Below are 19,589 nucleotides of genomic sequence, written 5' to 3'. Positions count from 1 at the left end.
CCTTTGCTTCATATGCTTGGGCTACGATTGGAAAGAGAAGTGAAACCAACTATTATTTCTCAAAACAGGTAAAGATAGCAAAAAGGTAATCCTAGTTGACATAAAAATTACAAATATAATCACAATGATGGTTTTGTAGTTGAAGTTATAAATGGTGATGCGTTTTTTTTATGTTGGGGAGAAACAGTGCACAATGCAAGAACAGGAAGTGGATTCACTGACATAAATAGAATTCCTCCAGTACAGAAGGAGGCCATTAGACCCCCTAAGTCTGTACTGACAATAATCCCATCCAAGCTGTCTCCTCATAACCCCACATATTTACCCTGCTAGTCCCCCTGACACCAAGGGTCAATTTAGTATGGCTAATCAACCCAACCTGCACATCTTTGGCATGTGGGAGGAAACCAGAGCACCTGGAGGAAATCCACACAGACACAATGTGTAAACTCCAAGCGGACAGTCACCCAAGGCTGTAATTGAATCTGGGTCCCTGGTGCTGTGAGGCAGCAGTGCTAACAGCTGCATCACTGTCCCGCCCATATCCTTCCTAACCACTTGTGTCCATTCAATGTGGCCCAAATCAAGCATACATGTCAACTGCTCAAGCGTTACTGTGTAATTCTCTGTTTCATAAAAATAAAACAGCATTTATAATCTCTGCTACTAACCTCATTGTAATGTTACTTGAAACTTTTATGATGAGTGATTTATCTTTTTGCTATCTTAACCCACATTGAGAAATATTGGTTGGTTTTACTCTGGGCTTTCCAATTGTAGCCCAAGCATTTTAAAAATTGGTTTCAAAAATTTGACTTTACGTGAGTACATAAGGAAACGCAAGCTGTTGTCCGAAGAGTCTGATTCTTAATTGTTATTTTGTTACAGGATTGTATCAAAAATATAATCACTATTCTCTCATCAATGAGAAAAAAGTCCACTTAAAGTGAAAATTAATGAAGCACTAATATCTGGTTCAAAGTCATCTGGGTCCCAAAATTCAAGAGTTCAATGATGTATTTTAATTGCCACAAACATGGTCTTAGTACCTTGTGCTCAGAGTTGCAAGTTTTCAGGAGCAGTTGCTGATGAAGAATCTGATTATGTATTTCTGTTTGGATTGATGATGTTTCCAGATTCTGTGTTGTTATACTGTGAATCCTCTAAATAGAACACACAGAGGAAAATGAGTAATGAATAACAGTAGATGAAGAGCTGCGTTAGAGTGAAAGTGTACTTAAAAATAGGAGATGAAAAGCTGCATTACTTCCCTAATACAGACAAAAAAATGGAAATAGAATTATGGGCAGGAAAATTAGTGCTAAGAATGGGTCATAATCCTGCCTTATCCCAAGCTGAAACTGTCCCTGTCTTCACTAATACCTTATACTGTCCTCTTTTGCTAAACAACACTTGTTTCTTCACTGTTCCCACCTAACAAATGGTATTTCTTTTTTACAGCATTTTGATCGCGGAGATGTTGTGGTGATGGTAAACTTAGCAGTGGTAATTTTTTTTTCAGACTGAATTACTATCCCTCTTTGTCATCAGTGCACCAATATAAAAGGCTTATTTTCCTTCTCTGTTTAGCGTTCATTCTGCTGCTTGATATTCATTACCTTTTTTTCTTAGTAAAGTTATTTAAATTGCATCTGTCCTGAGTGTTAATTGTTGTCCATTAGGAAGTAAATGCTGAGAAGAGACTGTTGTTTGTGTTTCTTAAAAATTCAAATCCAATCAATATCAACTTCTAGTATTGTCCAAGAGTTGATTTTACCCGTTTGTTGGGCACTTGCACTTGCTGCTGCAAATAAATACAAAACCATTCACGAGTGCTACTAATAATTGAGAAATATTATGTTAATCTGTACAGCAACCTAGTCTGAGCCCCTTCACAATGCACCCAAATGCGTAATACAAGTCAATGACTTAAATAACGTACCATTTATTTGTAGTATTTGTCTTGTACAGATTAAATCTGCACCCAGTTGTCTAAAATGCTATTCTGTGAATTGGCTTGCACCTAAATCAGTAATTAAAAATGTGCTTATAAATTGCTTGGTTAATCCTACAAATCAAATTACATCATTTTGCTGTCTAGAAATTAGCATATATTTCTCTAAAATAGATGAGCATCTAAGGTAAGTAATCTGTTCTGTCACAGCTCAGCAAACTGCTGCTGAGTGTATATTTCTGACTTAGATCTGTGGTAGTAAAGTGCTAGGCTGTCCCATTTGCTTTGTTTGGCTGGTTGAGTGGATAAAAGATTTGTACGACTCTTATATATAGTTGGATTAGTACTGTTGAAAGTTTAATTTTCTTTGCAAAAAGTCCTTTTCACAGCTTAGACCTTGGTCTAAAATTCAAAAGTATTTCAGTGATGGTGGGCAAATTGCTGTTACATTTATAAATTGACTACTGTAGCTTATATTCATTTATAATAATGAATTCTAATTTTTTGATCGCTGGGATAATACTCTGTCAGGTTTGACCATAAAAACCTGCATGTGGCGAAAGGTTTGTGCTTAGTACGTTCTAAGCCCAACCTTAACAGATGTTTATAAAGTAAAGCCTCTGGTAGTGGTTTTGGTAAGAGCCAATTCCTAGATTTCTGTACATCCGATGTTTGGATTAAAAACAACTTTTAAAACTATTTAATTAGATCTAGCAAAATGTTAAAATATTTTGTACGCTCACTCTTCAACTTGATTGTTGAGTGGTGGCAAATAAAGCTCTGTTTCCTCTCCTGATTCCCCTGGGAAAATTAAGCGCTGTAGTATGGTTTGTTAAATTTCAGTTTAAAGGGTTGTTAATTACATTGATTCCAACCCTTTGAGACACAATTCAGCAAAGCCTGAATTTATTACTTGATATAGCCTCATGAAAAGAACAGAACTGTAGTCATTTACTGCTTCAATGATTTGTTCTATTTATACATTCATTTATGTCAACTTGTTCTGTAGAAAGCTACTCAATGTGGAACCACATGCATGGGCAGGCATGCACATATGAATATGTACACCCACCCCAACTCGCCCATGTTGTACAAAATCTTCACAACTTCAGCTAATGATTACAAAGTATTTTTCTATTCACCGTCTCCCCACAAACCACCCCCCCCCCCCACCCAAACCCCCTCCTCCTGCCATCATAAGAAACAAAAGGAACTTAATTATATTGTTTAAAAGATGTCAGGTTACAAAAAAAAGTAAATCCTTGGCTAATACATCAATAAATCCATCTGAAAGATAAATGCAAATGTTTTCTCTTCTGCCCTGTTCTTTTTGTACAAAGTTAAATCTAGCTGTATATTCGCTTCTCTGCCTTTTGGCTAAGATCAAGTGTAGAATCGACATGCTGTGCTTGGTTGAAGTCATTAGGTTACATTTCAGCTTCATTTGAAGCAATTTTTAAAAGTGGCATCTCGGCCTTTTGCCTAAGATGCAAATGAGATCAAGCCTTGGAGGAGGTGCCATGCCTACTCCAAGTAGTTTGGATCATGTAGATCAAGCCCAAGACAGGAGATCAGAACCCTGTCTTGTCAGCTTGGATCGGGAATGTCTCAACTTGTTGAGACTCTGAATTGGACTTGATTTGATTGGAATAAAAACAAAAAAAAGTCATAGCATTTTAAATTGTTACTTTTATGAAACATTAGCCCATTCTGTGCTTTTATGACTTCTACTTTTAGTATGGTAAATGATAACGTGGTAAAATGGATTCTTCACATTGTTCAATTTGAGTAAAATGGTGATCAGTTTGCAGATATTGCATCTGCACAATATTAAATCTTCACTATATAAAACAAACCTGTGATGAGTGCTGATAATACTCTAAGCTGTGAGAATGGCTTCTGTTTGGTTCACTGTAGCTTTCTGGCCTCTGCACTCTAAGGCAAGATCTTTACCTACCAGACCCTCTGAGCGAATAATTATAATTGAATGCTGCTGTACTTGTTACAACTGTCTTGTTTTCCTATTTTAGGAAGGACGGATCCCATTCCTATTATCGTCAAGTATGATGTCATGGGTATGGGCCGCATGGAAATGGAGGTAGGATTGCAAGACTTGAAATAACAGCAAACATTCTGCATCTTGGTTTCTGTGAGAACTTACTGATCAGTAATTTTAACAGTACTGTATATTGATATGATCAGGACTGAGGAGAGAAATCGTGGGTCCAGACTCTTCTCCTGTTTCCAGGCCCCTTATTCCTCAGAAATCAAATGTAAGCCAGTCTTTTCTAGCTACGTCTAAGCAAATGTTAGGAATTAGGAAGACGCACACAGACACAAATACATTCGCCAGCTACATGGCCCCTCTCACAGCCCTTGGCCAAGCCACCTTCCAATGGCTACTTAACCTCTGGAAGTAGTATCCACTTTGAGTGGATAATCTGTTAATTTAAAAAGATCTCTTGTTTCAAAAAAAACTAAAGTTTTACCCTTTGTCATTTTTAATGGGAGAAATGATGCTGGGAAGCTGATGCCTGTATCGGATACACACATCTCTCTCTTTCTCTCTCCCTCGCACGTGCGTGCGTGCACGATGCAATTAAGGCAAATGGAATTTTGTCCTTCATTGTTAGAGGGATGGAGTTTAAAACAAGGAGATCATGTTGCAGCTATATAAAGTGCTGGTGAGGCCATACCTGGAGCACTGTGTACAGTTTTGGCCCCACTTGAGAAAGGATGTACTGGCACTGTAGGAGGTACAGAGAAGATTCACTAAGTTAATTCTGGAGTTGAGAAGGTTGACTTATGAGGAAAGACTGAGGCTATACTCGTGGGAATTTAGAAGAATCTTGTATAAAAAAATTATGAAGGGAATAGATCAGATAGAAGCAGGGAGGTTGTGTCTGCTGGCAAATGAAACTAGAACAAGGGGGCATAGCCTCAAAATAAGCATGCACACGCACCCCTCTCCAGCGCACTGACTCATCTCGAGCATGCACACTTGCCTCTGGCGCGCCTGCCTCTCATGAATATCTTGATATGAACTCCCTTAATGCTGTTATATTTTAATTAGATTTATAGCTGCCTTCATCAAACAGCAGCAAACTGGCAGGGTGGGGCTTAATGCACAGAAAGCTGTTTATGAAAAGGGAGGGTGAGAAAAGTGGCGGAAGCGATAATTATTCTAAAACTTGTGATTAGAGAGTTGCAGCTGATGTGCTTGTTGCCTGTGGTCCAGATTCTGCAACGAAGGGGAGCTAATGTTGATGGAAGCTAAAAACAAAGAAAAGATTGAATTCTGTACATAATGAGGTGGTTCCAAGGAACTTGATTGAAGTTTCAAAGTCAGTATTGTCCATTAACTGATGCCAGGTAGTAACTTATTGAGTGATGGTGATTACTGATGACCACCTGATCATGATATTCCACTAGGTTGATACTTTTTTTTCCTGCAAGCTATCCATGAAAGATGCAAGTTTTAAAAACCTGTTATGAAATCTTAGGTGAAAAGCCCTCCAGCGTTGACATTTACAGTTTAGTTGAGGATTTTGCCAAGGCGTAACAAACCAAATTGCCTTATATGAAATAGAGGACTCTGCAACTAGGCCAGTAAGGTGAAGTTGAAGTTACTGAGGCAAAATTCAGGCTAGTTTTAGAGTTGCTGAGTTATCTGGTAAGGATAGTTTTAACCCTCAGTTATTTGTGTCATGACTAATTTTGACACGCTGAATTAGATGTAATCATATGCATTTGCTGTTAAGAACTGTTGATCTCTCTAAATATACAATTTATACTTCAGCTTACTTTAAAATATTTTATTGTATTGGCAATACTGTATTTAGTAGTCCTTAGGCAGACAAGGGTCAATGGTTTAATTTCAGAAATCCATGACTAGTTTGATAGAGCTAGCCATTTTTTCTTGGTGTTCAGAATTTGAATTTTATGAAGTAGAAATGGCCAGACTGAAGTAACTAGAACATAGAACAATACAGCGCGGTACAGGCCCTTCGGCCCTCGATGTTGCGCCGACCAGTGGAAACAATCTAATGACCCTCTAACCTGTATTATTCCAATATTATCCATATGCCTATCCAATGACCATTTGAATGCGTTAAAGTTGGCGAGTCCACAAATGCTGCAGGCAGGGCATTCCATGCCCTTACTACCCTCTGAGTAAAGAACCTACCTCTGACATCCGTCCTATATTTATCACCCCTCAATTTAAAGCTATGTCCCCTCGTGTTAGCACTGAATCACGTTTTTCTTAAATGGTCACTATTCAAGTACTCAAGTGGTTCAGCCAGAATAGCATGTCACCGTTGGTCAGTAATACCTTTGGTCGATATTAAGTTGATTGCTGCAGCAGTTTTATATTGCAACAACCGATTCACGCTAGAATTTCATGTCTCAACATAGTGTGCCGCTCCATCTAGTGGCCTGGTTGCAAACTGTCAAAACCCAACAATTTAAAGACATGCCTGAGACTTGTGTTTATAGAAATCTGATATGAGAATCACTAACTTCGCAGACAAAAAAAAAGCTACGGCTGGAATTAAATGCTGAACATACAAGCTGATGCCAAAAACCTATAAAGTTATGTTTCGTTTTATTATGGAATGAAAATATTTTTAATAAGTTGAGATATCAAATTTCCGTTAATTTCCAAATCAATAAGTCAAATAGATGGAAAATAGATGTTTTTCCTGAATTTGAGGTTTCTGCTACAACAGTCATTTAACTAGTCAGTATGGAAATTGAGTTGTGGCTTTGAGGAATTGATTTATGGTCTTATATTTTCTTACATTAAATACACTTGGGGAATGATTTATGCTGATTGTTTGTCATGATGAAACTTGGTGTTTTTATTAAAACAAGAGAAGTAAAAAATACAGGCAAATAATCAATCAGTCACTTTGGAGTCATAAGAGTCTTACAGCAAGACGTCCTCCAGTGAAACTTTATGTCTAGCTCCTGCCTTTACACATTCCCTGTTCCCTCCACTTAACTTTTGCTTTGGAACTGCTCACTTCACTCCATAACTGATCCCTCCAGATTTCCTGAGACAAGTTGGTCTCTCTTACCAAATAAGAAAAAAGATAAATTATAAAGCTCATTCATTTGGTGTATACATTTCTTGGGGCCTCACTCACTCACTTGCTTGCCCGCGCGCTCTCTCTCTCTGTCTCTCAGTTAAGCTGAACAGAGCCTGAACTGCGTCAAGATTTTTACAGTTTGAGCAAAAGATAAACAGTTAAAAGAATATGCAGGGAACATGCCTTTCACTGGGCTAATTACAGCGATTTCAATTTGCAGCTGTTTTGTTTAGTTGTCCTCCTAGGTGTAGCTGTACAGAGTAGATTTCCACATTTTATCCCAAATAGCTTTCAGTAGACTTTCTCTTCTTGGGATGGTTGTTCTGCGATATTTGTGCACAACATTTGCGCAACAGAAAAGCTTGATTCTTTGCAGCCTTTCAGTATATCCTTCCAATTTCTACTCTGATGACATCTATTTTGCTTGACAAAGCAGTTCTTAAAGTCCTGCTGGCTGTATATTCTAGAGGAATTCAATTACAATTTAATTCAGTTAGTCTGCTGTTGTAATTGTATTGTAGAATGTTGTTGATGTCTCACCCCTAAAACTTTTGAACAGATTTGAGATGGCATTAAAGTGAAGAAGAGATGGGTCTTTCAACCTCGGGGATTCTTTGAGTGCTTGTTCTCTTTAAATCCTGCTTGAGTGAAATGAAAGTTCTGTATTGTGGCTGGCTAGCACACCCCATTGTCTTAATAACATTGCAGTTTATTAAAATCCAGTCAAGGTGAAGAGGCACCAGAAATTGTATCTGTTTCTTTAAAAAAAAACACATCCTTGTAACATTGCAAAGGGTGAAAGTGGGATTGGGCAAAGAATAGACCAGGTTAGTTAAGTAGTCTGTCAGGTATGTGAAATGTACTTTACAAGTACTTGGTATCTTTCAGTCCCCAAATAAATTTACGTTTTGAGGAAATCAATCAACCGTGTTGGAAAAAGCTAATTTAAATTCAGGCAAACAACACCACACATATTCAGAATGACTTGATTCAAGTGTTGGTTTTTATTTCATTCCATTTATATTGCTAACCTACTTTATTAGAATGCAGACATTTGTTATGATTACACATTGACTGTAACAAATGCATCTTTCCCTTGTCATAGCTTGATTATGCAGATGATGCAACAGAGCGCCGCCGTGTTATGGAGGTGGAAAAGCAGGACACTGAAGAACTCCGACAAAAGTATAAGGTAATAAACAGATGTTTTCAGACACACTGCAGTGCTGAAAGTTCAGTGTCTCCCTCACTGTGTGTGTGACCAGCAATTATTATGTAGAAGCAGAAGAAAAGCTGTCTGAGCGAAGTCCCAAAAATACATGCTTGTGCTTCCACTTGCTGTCTGTTTAATCTCCTGCCCGGACTTGATGTTGTTGTGTTTGTATTTTGCATTAAAGTAGTATCCCTGGTTTTACTGACCACTGTACTTATTACATACTAAAGTCAGCTGACATGAGCAATACTTATTTTCAATCCCTTCAAGTATTTCTTAGTAAAATGAAACACGCAATTGTAAAAGTTAAGAAATTGTGTTAATATGAACACTGACTTGAACCATTGGCAAAAAACAGTTTCTTAAAATGTGTGCACCAAAATTAATGCTATTTAATTTTAGTTGGCTAAAAGTAAATGGTGAAATGCTATAATGTTCTGAGAGAATATCTGGTTTTTCATTGTCGAACTGTGGGCTTCACTGGCAAGGCAAATTCCTCGTTCCTTAGTTACCCACGAGAAAGGACTATTGAGCATCTTCCTGTACTGCTGCATCTTTCATGAATAAAGTCCTTGCGCAGCGCTATCAGGTAAGAAATTTGACTCGGCAGTGATGAAGGACTGGTAATATAGGTGCATGTGGGAATTCTGTGCGACCTGATTTAAGAACTTGGAGTTGGTTTTCCCATGCACCCTACTGCCCTGGGTAATGGATGCTGCTGGCTTAGGACGTATTCTTGGGCACTAAGATGCGCCTTAATCTGTGCTGTGTTAGCTTATCTCAACAAATTGACTTTTGGTAGTACGGTTCTTTCAATTGGTTTCCGTACCACTGGATTTTGGAGGTGCGAAGAGGTGGTGGCTCCTGTTTTTGATTTTTATATATTCTTTATATGGGCATGGTTGCCTATCCCTAATTGCCCTCAAGAAGGTAGTTCTTAAACTGTTAGGGTGGGAGTTACAGCATTTTCGCTCAGCAAGAGAAGGAACGGCGATTTAATTACAACACAGTGGTTTAGATACGTGGAGAGAAACTTGCAGGTGATGGTATTCTCATGTGTTTGTTGCCCTTGTCACTGCTGACTAGTGGTGTGCCTCAGGGGTCGGTGCTGGGACCACAGCTTTTCATAATAAACATTACCGATTCGGAAGAAGGAAATGAAGACACTATTGCTAAGTTTTCAGATGATACAAAGATATGTAGAGGGACAGGCAGTATTGAGGAAGCAGGGAGACTACAAAAGGACTTGGACAAGTTAGGAGAGTGGGCAAGGAAGTGCCAGATGGACTACAATGTGGAAAAGTGAGAGGTTATGCACTTTGGAAGGAGGAATTGAGGTATAAACTATTTTCTAAATGGGGAAATACTTAGGAAATCAGAAGCACAAAGGGACTTATGAGTTCTTGTTCAAGATTCTCAAAGTTAACGTGCAGGTTCAGTCAGCAGTTAGGAAGGCAAATGCAGTATTAGCATTCATGTGGAAACGGCTAGAATACAAGAGCAAGGATGTACTTCTGAGACTGTATAAGGCTCTGGTCCGACCCCATTTGGAGTATTGTGAGCAATTAAGGATGGATGTGCTGGCCTTGGAAAGAGTCCAGAGGAGGTTCACAAGAATGATCCCTGAAATGAAGACCTTGTTGTCTGAGGAATGGTTGAGGACTCTGAGTCTGTACTCGTTGGACTTGATGAGGGGGGATCTTACTGAAACTGAGGCTTGGATAGAGTGGATGTGGCGAGGATGTTTCCACTAGTAAGAAAAGCTACAACCAAGAGGGCACAACCTCAGGCTAAAGGGACGATCCTTTAAAACAGAGACGAGGAGGAATTTCTTCAGCTAGAGGGTGGTGACTCTGGAACGCTTTGTTGCAAAAGGCTATGGAGGCCAGGTCATTGAGTATTTTTAACTCAGGTTCTTGATAAGGCAATCAGGGGATATGGGGGAAAGGCAGGAGAATGGAGCTGAGAAAAATATCAGCTGTGATTGAATGGCGGAGCAGACTCAATGGGCCTAGGGGCCTAATTCTGCCCCCATGTCTTATGGTCCCTTTGAGGTCGTTGGTTTGGAAAACGCTATTAAAGGAGGTGTGACAAGTTGTTGCAATGCGTCTTGTAGATGGTACAGTGTTGGCACGTGGTAGTGAAGGGAGTGACTGTTTAAGGTGGTGAACGGAGTGCCAATCAAAAGGGTTGCTTCGTTCTGGATGGTCTTTAGCTTCTTAAGTGTTTTTGGAGCAGCACTCATCAGGCACCAACTCTTGACCAATGCCTTTAGATGATGGACAGGAAATCAGGAGGTGAGCTACTCCCTGCAGGGTTTCTAGCTTTTGATTGACTCTTGTAGTCACAGTATTTATATGGCAGGTCCAGTTCAATTTCTGATCAATGGTAGCCCCCTAGGATGTTGAGAGTGGGGGATTCAGCAATGGTAATAGAATTGAATGTTAAGGGGTGATGGTTAGATTCTCTCTTGTGGGAGTCATTGTCTGGCATTTGTGTGGCAGAAATGCTGCCTGTAATTTATCAGCCCAAGCCTGAATGCTATCAAAAATCATGCTGTTTTCTCCATGATTGGACTAAGGTAATAAAGTTAGGAGTGGTCCTGGTGAAACCCAAACTGCACATCAGTGAGCAGGTCTTTGATCTAAGTGCTGCTTGATAGCGTTGTTGACATCACCTTCCATCATTTTGTTGATGGTTGAGAGAAGACTGATGGAGCAGTAGTTGCCTGGATTGGATTTCTCCTGCTTCATATGGACAGGATACAACCTGGACAATTTTCCACATTGATGGGTAAATACCAGTGTAGTACTGGAACAGTTTGGCTGGGAGCGTGGCTAGTTCTAGAGCACGTGTCTTTCGTATTGTTGATAGAATGTTGTCAGAGCCTTTGCAATACAGAGCCTTTGTGCCTCAGCCATTTCTTGATATGGAGTGAATTGAATTGGCTGAAGACAGAGGCTGGGGACCTTGGGACGAGTCTGAGATGGATCATCCGTTTGGCACTTCAGGCTGAAAATGATTGTAAATGCTTCAATCTTGTCCTTTACCCTGATGCATTGGGCCCACCCATTATTGAGAGTGGGGATATTAGCAGAGCCTTCCCTTCTGGCTCGTTGTTGAATTGTTCACCATCATTCACAACTGGATGTGGCAGGACTGCAGAGTTTAGATCTGACCCATGGATTGTGGAATCGCTGAACTTTCTGCTGCATGCTTCTTCTACTGTTTGGAGCAGTCCTATGTTGTAGCTTCACCAAGTTGACACCTCATTTTAAGACGTGTCGACTAGCTCTGCCTCCACTGATTTCCACTTGCATCTTGACCCAATCTCATTCCAAGTTCCCCTAAAATTCATCCCATCCTATTCTGGAACCTGCAAAACCCTCCTGCACTCTTTATTGAACCAGGTTTGATCCAATGGCTTTTTGGTAATGGTAGAATGGGAACTGTGCAGGGCCATGAGGTTACATGTTGTGGTTGAGTACAATTCTGCAGCTGTTGATGGCTGGCAGTGGCAGTCTTGAGTTGCATGACCTGTTCGAAGCCCATCCCATTTAGCACAGTGTCATCCCACACAATGGAGGTCAGCCTCAGTGTGAAGAGGGGACTTCACCTCCACAAGAGCTGGGTGTGGCCACTCCAACCAATACAGTCATGGATTGATGCATCAGTGCCAGGTGAATTGGTGAGGATGAGTAGGATTTTCCTCGGTTTCCTCCCAACCTGCCATAAGTCCAGTTTTCCAACTATGAAATGTGCAACTGTGACCTGTCGTAATATTTTGAAACTTACTTTGATGTAGCGTTGAATTAATATGATGGGTTTACAATATCAGGAAAATTTGTGTGCAGTTGAACTTGTAGAAAATTTAATATTTTCAGAATGTGTACGATAAATAGACCAGAGATCACCACTAGAGGTCAGTAATTCGATCAAGAAATTCTCATGTCTGCATGGGTTGCTGGCTTAGGTTGAAAATTTAAAATTGAAGAAAGATTGAATGTAAAGTGTTTTTTACAGTATGATTAACTTTCTATTCTTCTATGAGCAGAAAGCAAGAAAGTTCAACTGTGGGAGGATGATTTATTATTTAATAATTTGCAATATTGCAAAATCCAAGATTATTAACTTTCTAAAAGAATGCCCATTTATTTGGTTGCCGATGAGCGCCTGCTTAATCCACTCACCATTTTTTGACTGGTTGTGGTTAACAAAGTGATGCTGTTTATTGTGCTGAGCTTCATAGACTCCCAACAGTGTAGAAGAGACCATAGGCCCCTCGAGTCTGCACTGAGTCTCTGACAGAGTGTCTTACCCAGTCTCACCCCCTGCCCTATTCCAGTAACCCAACACATTTACCATGGTTAATCCATCTAACCTATACATCTTGGGACAGTAAGGGGCAATTTAGCATGGCCAGTCCACCTAATCCGCACATCTTTGGACTGTCGGAGGAAGTGGGAGCACCTGGAGGAAACCCATGCAGACATGAGAATGTGCAAACACCATCCAGTCACCTAAAGCCAGAATTAATCCCACATCCCTGGAGCTGTGAGGCAGCAGTGTTTGTCACCTGTCAACCTTGTGATTTTGTGCTGCAGGGCCATGTTTACAAAGCAGCATACAAACCATTATCAATCCGATCTCTAGTTGCAGCATAGATTACTTTGGATATGTTTTGCACATTGGCAAGCAGTAATAGATTTTGTGAAGGTGATAGCAGTGATCAACCGTGATTGTTGTTTTACAGCATAGTTCAAAAATTGAATTTTGCCCCAAAAGCATGGACATTTTCTTGTGTTGTACAGTTGTCTGCTTGGCACTAATGTCTCAAAATATACTCATTAGATAGCTTTACTGCCATTAGTGGAGTGGAACATTCTAATGTTTTGCAGTCTTCTAGACTGCTGAAATATGCATGCATTTTTCATCATTTTCCGGCACTTAGCTGTTGATTGGTGCATGTAATGGTTTACCTCAGCACAAAATTCTTCAAACTGATCAAACAGCTGTTTAAAAATAAAGCTAGGTGTGTTTTTTGAAATGGAGGGAAAATTTAAATGTGGAAGTATTATCCCCTGACACTAAGCGGTAAACTAGCATGGCCTATCAACCTAACCTGCACATCTTTAAACTGTGAGAGGAAACCAGAATACTCGGAGGAAACCCACACAGACGTGGGAAGAATGTGCAAACTCCACACAGGCAGTGACCCAAGCTGGGAATCGAACCCAGGTCCCTGGAGCTATGAGGGGTAAACATGAGAGGCTATGGGAATAGGGCCTGAATGGGATTGTGGTCGGTGCAGACTCGATGGGCCAAATGGCCGCCTCCTGACTGTAGGAATTTCATGATTATTTGCATCCAAGAGAGGAAATGTTCTATTACCAGGCTTGACTATTGTAATAACCTTCTGTTCCAGCCTTGAAGTTATTGTGCATACACTCATGCATTTGGACAGCGTGAATCTAATTGCCTCATTAAAACTTAAGAAATCATTAATTGTTCAGTTCACATTTTCTGATAAGACTAGCTTTATGGGTTATATTGGTTTGACAATTCTGACCGTTGATTAAATATTAAATTAGAGCTGGATTGAACATGAAAATAAACTAAAAACAGGGTTCCCAACACTTCATGTCCTTTCCAATAATCCTAGAATTATCGAATCCCCACAGTGCAGAAGGAGACCATTTGACCATTCAAGTCTGCATTGACAGTATCTTACTCAGGCCTACCACTCTGCCCTATCCAATGGCTAATCCACCTAACCTAAACATCTTGGGAAACTAAAGGACAATTTACCATACCCAGTTAATCTAACCTACACATCTTTGGATTATGGGAGGAAACCTAGAATCTGAAGGAAACCCATGGGGACATGGGGAAAATGTGCATATGCCATACAGTCACCTAAGGGTGGAATTGAACCCAGGTCCCTGGCACTGAGAGGCAACAGTGCTGGGCCCTAAGTTGTGAGGTACCAAAAAAATCGCGTTTAAAAGTCATGAACCATCATTTAAGGATAACTGAAGCACAAAATCCTCACTTAATTTGCCTCAGTCTACATAAGAACATTTTTTTATTGGTTGTTTGCAGGCCTTGTGGGACAGTGCAAAGCAGTTTCTTTTTATGAAGGCTAACTAAATATTGTCTGCCCATGGTCTGTTTGTGAACAGTTTGGTGCCCCATAACCAGAAATCTGTTTCATTTAGTACATGATTTAGTACAGTCATTTTCTCTTGCATTTTACAGTTGTTCAGTACCAGGAATTTTAAAGTGCCTTTCTTATGCAGAAATAAATGTGATGAAAGGAATTTTTTTTGACCGTCTACATAATTGTGTCTTGTTTAAATTTGATTGGAGCTGCATGAATGGATTTGGGCGGGTTGAGAGCATTTGTCTGAGGCAGTGTTGCACTTAATGTTGCAAATAATACTAATAAAAATGACATTCACCAAAATGTCACCTAGTTCTTTGGAGCTCCTTCATTCTGAAATGTTAATTGTGGTTAAGATGTCAGTGAATTATTTTGCATTTTATTTGATGGATGCAGTGTTAAGGAATACAGAAACTAAGTGGCAGTTTCTTCCACTGTCAGATGAATCGTCCTTCACAATTTAGCTTCCTTTCAGTAAAAACTAGAGAATTAAAGGAGCACTGGCATATGCATGGACATGCTGATGAGTTACTGACATCAAAACTTCAGTGGAATATTAGTTTATGTGAGGATTCCCGTTACAAACCGATTTAGAATATAACTTCTGATTTGATTTTCAAAATAAATTAAACATTTGATTTGATTTATTATTGTCACGTATCAACATCGTGAAAAGTATTGTTTCTTGCGTGATATACAAAGCATACCATTCATAGAGAAGGGAGGAAGACAGTGCAGAATGTAGTGTTACAGTCATAGCTAGGGTGAAGCGAACAATCAACTTAATGTGAGGTAGGTCCATTCAAAAGTCTGACAGCAACAGGGAAGAAGCTGTTCCTGAGTCAGTTGGTACGTGACCTCAGACTTTTGTATCCTTTGCCCGACAGAAGAAAGTGGAAGAGAGAATGCCCAGGGTGCGTGGGGTCCTTAATTATGCTGGCTGCTTTTCCAAGGTAGCGGGAAGTGTAGACAGAGTCAATAGATGGGAGGCTGGTTTGCGTAACGGATTGGACTAAGAAGCAAGCAGAATGCAGATGAGCATAGGTGAGAAATAGCTTAGATACACCACTGAGCCATAACTGCACCTGTTTTTACAGCATTTAGGTAGGAGCTTTTTGTAGGTTTCAGATTGTGCTGAATTTTTATTCTGGTCAGATTGAGGAATTCAATGCTAAAGCCAGCCTACCTCCTCTGAGAAGCCAGTTGCAACATCAAAATTTTCCTAGGACAAATATGGATAACCACATATGTTTGCAAGTATTATGCTTAATGTGAAGCTCAGAACTGCTTAGAATTGTAAGCCTGTCCACTTCTTGCACACCTTAGATTTTGAGATTACTTTAAAAAGCAGGCAGTCAGATCTAAGTCGATCTAGATACTTGGGTGTGCCATACTGGTTTCAGAATAGACCGCTGTAACTGTTGGAAGGGGGAGAGAGGGGTGCAATAGGTTGGCTTGATTTGAATCTTGGCCGCATTTTTAAAAAAACACTGCAGGACCCCTTATATAAACCAGCCATCTGGAAAAATTGTTCCATTAGAAGTAATTGAAAATATAATTCAATAGCATCATGATAATGGACCAAGGAGCCTTTTCTCCTTTAATTTTCATGTCTTTTTAATATTTCTAATAGATTACTGTTACAATAAAGTTTTCTTTTAAAGGCATGTCGCGGTAAAGATCGATACATGATTGATGTACTGGCTGGATCCTCTCTTATACTAATGGTTTGAGGCCAAGACTACAGGGAGAGGCTCCAGCAGTATTGAACGAAAGTGATAGAAAGCATTCCATGGCCAATGTCAGAAAAATTGTAGTTGTAATAGTGATTGAATTCAGGGGATGGCTGTGAGAGATTGAAGATGCAGGTACCGAAAATTTCCTATAATATCCCCAACGTTATCCTTAAAGATATGCAAGAAATTCCTTTGAAATTGTGGAGAGGCCATTATCACAAATAATTAAAAGCCTTAACTGTAAAGGTAGACCTAATTGCACCTGTAAATCACTTGAATCTACCTATGCATTTCTGCTATTCTTGTGATTGGTTAGTGCAGCCAGCTGGTTCCCTGTCTGTGTGGCTTGACTGTGTAATCTCAGTTTGCCACCCAGGTGAAAATTCTGTCTGACGTATTCATTCTCGCTGATTAGCAATACACACTTGCAACTTGCGATGAAGCTCCACTGTAGAAACTGCTGTGATATAAAAGATAGTTGTCAAAGCTCCAGATGAGCATAGGCTGCTGTCCCCTTTGAAGGGGAGAGTTGACTAGTAGTGATTTAACCTGACGATCACCACAGCTAAATATTTGTCCAAATCATACATTTTTGAAAACAAGTAACTATTATTCCCAAATATCTGACCATTTCTCAGAAAATTAGAGAAAGTTATATTGTGTGCTGCTGAGAAATGTTCTACAGTGAAAATGATACAGCAGAGGAGGAGCCAATTAATCTCACTATGCTTGTGTCAGCTCTCTGTTAGAGCTGTTCACATAGTCCCATTCACCTGCGCCTTCCACGTAGCCCTACAAGGTTTTGCCCTTCAGATATTTATCCCAAGTTCCTTTCCAAAATGGTTAGTCAACCTGCTTTCATTACCCTTTGCAGGTGCTGCAGGCCAGATTTTCCAAACTCACTGCATGAAAATAATTCTTATCTTGTTGCTGGTCCTTTTGTCAATTGCTATAAATCTGTCTCTTCTGGTTACTGACCCTTCTGCTATTGGAAGCAGTTTCTCCTCCTTTATTCTAGCAAAACTCTTTAGTTTGAATCTATTATGTGTTCTTCATTTTTTTTTTGCTCTAAGGAGAGCAGCCCCAAATTTTCAGACTCTTCACATAACTGATGTAGCATATCCCTGCTACATGTGAGGCATATCTCCTCTCCATCAAGACACTTGCATCCTTCCTGAAGTGTTGTGCCCAGAATTGTACCAAAACATTACTCCTAACCAGTGATTATAAAAGGTGAGAACAATTTCTTTGCTTTTGGATTCGATGTCTCTGCTTAAAAAGGCAAGTATCTTTATCCTTTTTTTAAACAGGCTTTTTTTAATATTCATTCATGAGATGAAAGCGTCACTAGCTCGGCCACATTAGTTGTCCCTCCTTAATTGTGTTCAGAAAGTGGAAATGTGCTGCTCCTTCAACTGGACTCCTTGATATTACATGTGGTCAAATGCTGCTTTGTTATCAAGGGCAGTTACTCTCACCTCGCCTCTGGAGTTCAGCTCTTTCATACATATTTGGACCAAGGCTTTAATGAGATCAGGAGCTCAGTGGACTTGGTGAAACCAAACTGAGCATCAGTGAGTAGATTATTGCTGAGTAAGCACTGTCAATGACACTTTCCATCACTTTACTGATGATTGAGAAAAGACTGATGGGCCAGTAATTGGCTGGGTTGAATTTGTCCTGCTTTGTGTGGTTAGGTCTTATCTGGGCAATTTTCCCTATTTGTGGGTAGATGCCGGTCTTGCTGTACTGGAACAACAAGGCTTTATTTGGAGCACAAGTCATCAGTACTACTGCTGGAATGTTGTCAGGGTTCATAGCTTTTGCAAAATCCATGACCTGCAGCCATTTCTTGAGATCACGTGGAGTGAGTAGAATTGTCTAGTATGTGAGATGCTGGGGACTTTGGGTGAAGGCTGAGATGGATCATCTACTTGGCATTTCTGACTGAAAATGGCTCCAAATGCTTCAGCCTTATGTTTTGCACTGATGTGCATCTGTGAAGAAGGAGATATTTGTGGAGCCGCCTCCAGTTAGTTGTTTAATTGTACATAACAATTCATGACTGGATGTGGCAGGACTGCAGAGCTTAGATTTGATCCAGTGGTTTTGGGATCACTTAGATCTATCACGTGCTGCTTCAGCTGTTTGACATGCAAGAAGTCCTGCGTTATAGCTTCACCAAGATGATGCCGTATTTTTAAATATGCATGTGGTTGCACATGGCATGCCCTCCTGCACTCTTCATTAAGCTTGTGTTAATGGTATAGTGAGAAATATGTTGGGCCATAAGATTACAGATTGTGGTTAAATATGGTTTTGTTGCTGACAGCCCAGAGTTCCTCATGGATGCCCAGTCTTTAGTTGCTAGATCTGTTCTAAATTTATCCCATTTAGCATGGTGATAGTGTGACGTTAGTGTCCCTTTAAGAGATTTTTAAAAAATTCATGATCCCTGCAACACAGACTTAGATAATGTCATTGGTGGGAAGAGATATAGAAAAAAAGCTGTGTGCTGGTCATGTGACGAGTTGTTTTCATTTTATTTTGGCTGCAGTGTTAGAAGCATAGGTGAAAAAAGTTTTTTTTATATTGAAAGTTTTAGCAGTTAGCTGAAAGCACATCTTGTTTGCCATCCTGCAGTAAAGAATCTGTGTTTTGGTGTTTTAAAGACTACAAGTTGCTTTGAGTTTTCAAGATCATTTGAAATCAACGTTCAACCCAGGGAACTAGGTTCCAGTATTAAGTGAGCTTCAACCTGCGCAATGATAAATCTGTTAAAAGGGATTTGTTTATTGAATTTTGATTTTAATTGGAACACATTGGTGTTATTCATTAGAGTTGTATATTATAGTGATTGTTTTGTTTCTTGTTTGTAATTGATAAAAGTTCTTGCTAATTTTCTTACTTTACTCTTAATTAAACTTTTTTTGATAAAAGTTTCCTACTGGGTTACTTGATTCATATCTGAAATGAAACATTATGTGTATCCTGGCCAATTTCAAGATGCAAAACTCATGATTCAGGCAGGTTTCACAAAACACTTTGGAGTTTCTGATCTGAACCGTAACAGTACGATGCAGGGTATGCTCAATGTGAAGATGGGAGTTCACCTCCATAGAGGCTGTGTGTGGACGTAACTTACTGTCACGGTTTCATGAATCTGCGACAGTTAGATTGGTGAGGACAAGAACAAAGTAGAGTTTTGTCTTTTGGTTCCCACACCACTTGCTGGCTGCCCAGTCTGAAAGGTAAAGTTGTGACCTGGGTGTGGAGGTTGCAGAATAAGATGTGATGAAACTCCGGGGGGATTTGTAATGAGTCATGGAGCCATTGGAGGTGGGGCTACTTCATAAACTAGAGCGGCAAACAAGATGTTGTCCAGCAACCTTGGTGCTGAGTTTTTGGAGGCTTCAGCTATCTTAAACAA

At 39.8% G+C, this 19,589-nt stretch overlaps 1 protein-coding gene and 1 non-coding gene across 4 annotated transcripts in view; both read left to right on the top strand.

Annotated features, from left to right (window-relative positions):
* gpatch8 (G patch domain containing 8) overlaps positions 1 to 19,589 on the top strand; it is a 174,689-nt gene that overhangs the window by 85,371 nt on the left and 69,729 nt on the right. For 2 of the 3 annotated variants that reach the window (XM_080213740.1, XM_080213741.1), the window contains exons 4-5: positions 3,985 to 4,052; positions 8,153 to 8,239. In XM_080213740.1, coding sequence (XP_080069866.1) covers positions 3,985 to 4,052; positions 8,153 to 8,239 — 155 coding nt within the window. Of the gene's footprint in view, positions 1 to 1,482; positions 1,507 to 3,984; positions 4,053 to 8,152; positions 8,240 to 19,589 lie in introns of those variants that run through there. The other variant, XM_080213742.1, reaches the window with a different exon arrangement.
* On the top strand, positions 3,312 to 3,510 carry LOC145359369 (U2 spliceosomal RNA). Its single transcript, XR_013889577.1, has one exon. It is a non-coding gene; the product is annotated as a U2 spliceosomal RNA (small nuclear RNA).

This window comes from Carcharhinus amblyrhynchos, chromosome 27 (genome assembly GCF_965287045.1).
Source record: "Carcharhinus amblyrhynchos chromosome 27, sCarAmb.v2.hapA, whole genome shotgun sequence".
NCBI lineage: Eukaryota > Metazoa > Chordata > Chondrichthyes > Carcharhiniformes > Carcharhinidae > Carcharhinus > Carcharhinus amblyrhynchos.
This window is presented reverse-complemented; position numbering and strand designations above follow the sequence as displayed.